Source organism: Glossina fuscipes, unplaced genomic scaffold (genome assembly GCF_014805625.2).
Source record: "Glossina fuscipes isolate IAEA_lab_2018 unplaced genomic scaffold, Yale_Gfus_2 3, whole genome shotgun sequence".
Taxonomy (NCBI): Eukaryota; Metazoa; Arthropoda; class Insecta; order Diptera; family Glossinidae; genus Glossina; species Glossina fuscipes.
The window spans coordinates 1,488,309-1,494,916 of record NW_023998417.1 but is presented as its reverse complement, the minus strand read 5'-3'; the positions used below and the strand labels follow the sequence as shown (position 1 = coordinate 1,494,916).

The window sequence follows — 6,608 nt, the reverse complement described above, 5'->3', positions numbered from 1 at the left end:
AAAAAAAGAGAGAAAAAAAAAAAAAGAAAGAAGAACCCACATAAACATTATAATCTCCACATCGACCATAAAATTGTGCTTCGATTTAGCAAGACATGCAGTGTATGAGAGTAAACCGGTACTCAAACATATAATAGAGGATATGGTGCAAACTCAATTCGTACTCTCTCTCCATTCATATTTAGAAAAAAAACAAAAAAAAAAACAGAGAAAAAAAAAAATAAATAAAAAACTGTGGTCAGAGCACAATAAAACTGTAGATGGACAATATGCCATAGAGAACATCATCGTCATATCAGTGATTCCCCCTGACTGTTAAATGCTTTCACGGGCTAAATTCGATAATGTTTACTTAAAGGTTTTAGTTTAAAAAAAAAAAAAATACAAAATTCAAACTCAAACTATATAACAAAAATTCAAACTGATTGAACATATATTAGATTCTATTTAACGCGCTTCTAACCTAGATACTTATCTAGATATATATATATATATATATGTAGGTAAGCGCAAAGAAGAATGAAATAAATTTCTACAAATCTCTGCTACTTTAGATATTTCCTATGGCAAATGTTTTTATAAGAATGCAGTTTTTTTCTTTCTTCTTGTTCTTCCGTAATATTCAGAAATTTTAGACGGATTTTATCGTATAATGACAAATGAACGTCAATTCCGTTAAATTCATGCGCTTTCCTTACAATAATTCCCTAATGGGAAACACAAAAGATTTCCTTATCTCATATCCTAGAAAGGATATTCATTTAGTTGAAGCTTTTAGATATATATCTATATATATATATATATATATATATAAAATATGTGACTATACATATATGCTTTGCCGGTTGTGCGTAAGCTTTTGTTCGAACATTTTTAAATCTTTTCACAATATTAATGGGAAAAATCCTTGGATTGTTGTCAGAAAAATTATGATTTATTAAGTTGTGAAGACGAACGCTCCTTTATCGCATACATAGATATAACATATACACACACATATACATACATGTATATATAAAATACTACAATGCAATGAAGCAATTTAAGTTTAGTGTATATTCATTGCAATTTATAGGCTCTTGAAAGAACGACCTATGTTCGGTCACACGCTTCTTCTTCTTCTCCCAGGTATAATCTGCAAAAAACATAGGTATCTCTGATAAGGACACACGCAGATTGTGACAGGAGACGAATGAAATGTCCCGTTACAACCTATGACGCCTTGACGATGCTTGGCAAACACTCTACACTGCCAGACATGGTGCGGTGCTCCGAACAAAACAAATTGGCGGAATTCATATATAAAATATGTAAAGCTGGAAGGCTTGAGGCATGAGCACAGCAGATCTTTTGGGTCGCGGTACAAATCGCGTGCACAATATGGATATACAATAGGGATTTTTACAAGTCATTGCTAGACGTAGATATTAAAGTCGTTATATCTTTTGTTGAACATATATATATATATATAAAATTTATATGTTGCAATTAGATAATTTAAACAGAAAGTATTTGCTCATCTTAATCACTTTGCATTTCTCTTCCATCTTTTCTTGTAGGTTGATAATGACTCGGCTTTGTGCGGAATTTTGGAATTTTTTTAATCGTGAGATTTTAGCGGCATCAATGTGGTAAGTGACCAATTATAGATTTTAAATTTAGTATAAGTCCTGGGTACTACATGAAAATGTAGTAATAAAAGTTATCTTAGCTATTTAGCTGGTTTGGACGCGATCATTTCCGAAGAATGAAGGGGACCTAGATTTTTTTACTATACAAGCTCGTTTTACATTGTATATTCTCCCTCTCCAGAGACAGAGACAGAGAGAGAGAGAGAGGGAGGACCTTAAAATAAAAGTAAAACAATCTTGATCGATCAATCAAGATCGAAATTTTCGCATTGCGCCAATAAGAAAAAGAAAATTTAATCACTTATCTCGGTGTGATTGTGATCTCTGATAAATTCTTCTATTTCAAAACATTACTAAGATCATAGTTAAAGGTCGTTACTTGATGAAGCTTTAAATCTTATAATCACGATCTGTTTGCTAATTGAGGGCATGAAACTGATTTTGGAAGACTATGAGGAGAATATCGTCGAATAATATAAATGAATTAAGAAAACCCTCGCCATAATTCGCAGCAATCAGAAACGAAGCAAATATTAAGTAAATGAAAAGCTGGAGGAATCCAGTTCGTCTGTGTCTTAAAAGCTTTGTTAAGAACCGCTGCATGTTCTTGTAAAAAAAAAGAAATGTTGTTCAGATGTCTTTAGGCGTCTTAAACGAGTTGGTTTATTCTCATCTATTCAAAGTCGTTGTAGATATTTTTCATTAATGAAAAATTCCTGCTTTCTAATTTAATTTCGTACTTCGTTCCTTTCGTTTCGTTTCATTCCTTTCCTTTCCTTCCCTTTCCTTGCATGTCCTTCGTTAGAGCACTTATTGCCGCTTAATTTCATCTATATTTAGAGAGGACTTGAATTTGTCAAGTAATCATTTACTCGAAAAGAATATGAACTGAAATGATCTAACACTTCAGCTAACAATCATTTCGACTGATTTTCCATTAATGGTGAGATAAAAAAAATTTGAAATAAAAGAATGCAATATAGAGGATATTTTTGTTTCGTCTCTAACTGATGCTAGTCTAGTTAACAAAAATTTTTTCGTACAATGTTGCGCTAACATGTATGCCAAGAGCTGCAATCATTTTTCAATTCATTTCTAGTTTTATTTTATTTTTATTTTTTATTTTTTTTATTTTTTTTTTCCCCCCCCAACTTCAGTGTTATATTTTTATATTGCAAACATACACACACAAGCGTAGATACAAACAACTCGTTTTATGTGGGTATGTGTGTATGTGAATTTCTTAAGGGACTTCTTAAGATTTACGGTAGAGCATATGTCTGCAGGTTAAATGACCGAAAAAAATAAGAAAAAGTAAAGAAAAGTAAAAATCATTGCGGTTATTTTGTTACTCTCTCCATGAGTGAACATTATTTTCAAAGTGCGGAAAATAGTTCTCAAGTCATGTAGAGAAAAAGGAAACGGCCAAGTTTTTGGAATAAAAAAAAAAGTGCACAAAATTTATGGAATTTTTCACTTTTTCATTTTTCTCACTACTACATTTTACTTACCACCGCGCACTTCACACGTTAAAACAATGTTATCGCCTTCAAATAAAGGACCGACCGCTCCAGCCACATCGCGACCGGATGCATCGTACACTAAAATTTGATGGGGAGGAACTGTAAATAGAATTATCAAAAAAAAAAAAATAAAAAATTAAAAAAAAAAGAAAAACGAAAAAGTAAGGCGAGAAGTAAGTTATTGTTCGCCATAAGACGAATCTTATATACCCATCACCGCATACATAGATATAAGAGGAATAATTGCATAGGTTTTTTTTTTAGTTTTTTATTTTTTCCTTTCATAGTCTTTGAAAGATTCTTTTACTTGTCTAGGGAAATGTATGAAGACAAGAGGACAGAGATTGGATTAATTTTTAAACTTGAAATGTGCACCAAACTTGAAAATGTAGGCGCGAAATTTCAATTATCAATAGGAAACTTCGTTTTTTTTGCCTAGAACAGGCCCTAATACATGTACCGTATCCTGGCCTGAAAGATCTCTGCCTCTCTATGAATTTATGTTAGCTATCGGCCTTGCAAGTATTTTGAAATTTCCCTGAAATTTCCCTTTTTTTAGTGTGTGTAGTGCCTCTTTGTAGGCATACTTGGTAGCGGACCGAACCCTTCTTCAAACTTAACGTCAATTACTTGCATCAGTAGCCAAGTCTTTAGATTTTATACAATTTCTGAATACAAATTCACAAAATTATTATAGTGTGGGAGCTGTAAGGGAGGTATATCATAGAGAAACTGGTTGCTCTGGTATAGATCTCTTCGCTTGTAGATAGTGATTATAAATGTGAAATAAATTCGTTTCACTCATACTGAGCACACGACACACGACAAGAGGAACTTACCAATAACCGTTAAATTAATTCTATGATTACGAGTAGGTGAATTTTGGAAGTCAACGCGACATCTGTACACCTATAAGTGAAAGTGTGAATATAAAGGAAAATAAATAAAAGGTAAATAATTAATGCATATGTATACACGATAGACGATAATTGATAGACGATAGACTTACTCCTTCATCATCCAGTTGTATATTGTCAACAGTTAATTTGGCAGGTTGTTTGTTTGTTACAAAATACGCTCTCGGTCCGAATGAATTTGAATCCGACCAGTATAAGGCCTTCTCGAACGGTCTCCCCCGAACATCGAAACTGTATGAGACCATGTGATTGAAAGAGTGAGTAAAGAAGAAAGAAAGAGACGTAAAGAAAAAAAAACGAAACAAAAGATTAACATTAATGACACATGCATTCCTCGCATGAACATAAGTTTTTGTGGTTTCTTTCTACTCTCGATTTTTAATTATCTGCTTTAAATGAATTGTGCTGTTGGTTTTGACCACAATACGTGTTACTTGTCAGACAAGTTGTTAATTTCTCTCTTTTTTTTTTTGTTTTTTGTTTTTTTTACTTTTTTGTATTTTTATATAAATTTCTTCTTTTTTTTTTTTTTGTTTTTCCTTTGTTTTACCAAAACTCACATCATACACATGCTGTTACATATCATTATTATTATGCTGTTACAGTTGACTTGACTGACAAGTGAAAAGTGAATTAAATTATTTCATTTTTTGACATGAAAGAGTTAAAATGTGTGTGTATATGCAGGCACACAAAAACACTAGCACACACACACACACATATATATATATATATGTATATGAAAAAGTGAATAACAGTAAAACATTATCACACATTATTACATTTCCATTGATGTTGGCATGTAAGCTTGTGTTGTGGCCCTGATGAAAATGTATTAAAAATAAATTAAAATGAATGCATTTAAATTATGTTTGTATAATATATATATATTTTGATATTTATTTCAATTTTGAAAACATCATCACAAACTTAAAGAGTGTACACTTTCTACATTCCTTCATTCCTCCTTATTGAAAATATCCCTCCTTTCATGAGCCTGTTAGCTTAAGAGATTTTTCATTTTCTTCATAGCACTTTCATAATTTCAAGCGTAGTAAAATGCTAAGAACTTCTTATCGTAAAGACATCTTTGCTAATTAACACTAGCGCCATAAAGAGGATTTAAAACAAAAAAAAAACACAAATAAGGGAAAATAAATACAAGTCATATAGAGAGAATCCTGTATACCTTTCCTTTTTAAGTTTAGTATGAAAATTGCTTGAAATATTTTGATATTAGTAACTCTATGCTCGAAGTCTATTACTTAGTTGGGATCATTTTTCATTTCTACTTTGAAATGTTTTCTTAATAAATATTTTTTAGATTTCGTTTATTGCCTCATTTACTTTGATTACTTCAATTACTACATAATTTAATTCGATAGGAGGCACAGGTCAAAATTGGCCCTGAATCTCACCGTCAGTTATGGGGTCTTTTTAATTCGCTGCGCCTCACAAGTACAGTATTACTTATAGCATCTAACAAAAAAAAAAAACACCTACACTCGTTTTATATAGAGCAAGTTCTATAGATACACAGAGCCCTTACTAACTTTTACCTAAAAGTTGGGGCTGCCGCATAGCCGTGCGAATAAGAGTCGCAACTACCAAGTCTCGGCATTCGCGGGTTCAAGTCTAATTGCGGGTAGACCAATGATGATTTGACCACACACCCACCACCAGGCTACGCTACGAACATTTCCTTATCTTTTAATCTTTCGCCGCTATTTTGTGATACAACCTTAAAGGGCATGCTTTGAGTGATCGGTCATATTGGAAAACTTTTATTTTCCTCCTGAGAAATTCAAAAAGTTGCTTTAACGCTTTTTCCTTTCTTCACTTATTCTAAACATCTTGCCCAGAAATTTCAGTATTTCAGTGGTTCTAACAGGAAAAAAGCCGATTAGACTAACATGGGTAGGTGGATTCTTTCCAAAAATTAACCTTAATATGAGAATTCCTCCATTAAGTAAATAGTTGGATGGTTTTATTTTAAAATGTTGCAAGCAACATGATAAACGTAATAGATAAATGTATGCCGAAGAAAGAAGAGATAAAGAAAATAGAGAAAGAAAATGCGCGAATTTCTACTACTCAGCTATGCGGTTACATTGATGTTTTGTGCGACAAAATGTAAAACTTAATTGCCGACATTTATCACACAGGAAATATAATAAAAAAGAAGAAGAAGAAGAAGAGAAAAAAAAAGCACAAATGAATATAAAAGCGTAAAAAAAAATCCTTGAGCTTGCTTGCTTGCATAGAGACAAACAACTTTGGCATTATGCTAACCATATAATAGTGTAGGAGCGAGGATGGTTCACATTGTAAGATAGAGAAACGCGAAGGGAAATGAAAGAAAACAAAGCATTTTGGCTCTCTCTCAGTAAGCGGAGGAAGATGCAACATTAAGACAACAAATAATATGCTCGCTGCTGCTGCTGCCGTTGCTACTGCTACTGCTAGTGCTACTACTACTGGTGCTGGTTGTCTAATGCAAACGCCACAAACCACAAATGACGACATCTTTACAGTGT

The 6,608-nt window shown here is 32.6% G+C and overlaps 1 protein-coding gene across 2 annotated transcripts in view; it reads right to left on the bottom strand.

Annotated features, from left to right (window-relative positions):
• The window catches only part of LOC119635094 (serine-rich adhesin for platelets), a 189,051-nt gene that overhangs the window by 45,994 nt on the left and 136,449 nt on the right, over positions 1 to 6,608 (bottom strand). For both annotated transcript variants that reach the window (XM_038029662.1, XM_038029663.1), the window contains exons 3-5: positions 4,164 to 4,302; positions 3,994 to 4,063; positions 3,143 to 3,253 (exon numbers count right to left, since the gene is read on the bottom strand). In XM_038029662.1, the coding sequence (XP_037885590.1) occupies positions 3,143 to 3,253; positions 3,994 to 4,063; positions 4,164 to 4,302 (320 nt within the window). The remainder of the gene's footprint in view (positions 1 to 3,142; positions 3,254 to 3,993; positions 4,064 to 4,163; positions 4,303 to 6,608) is intronic.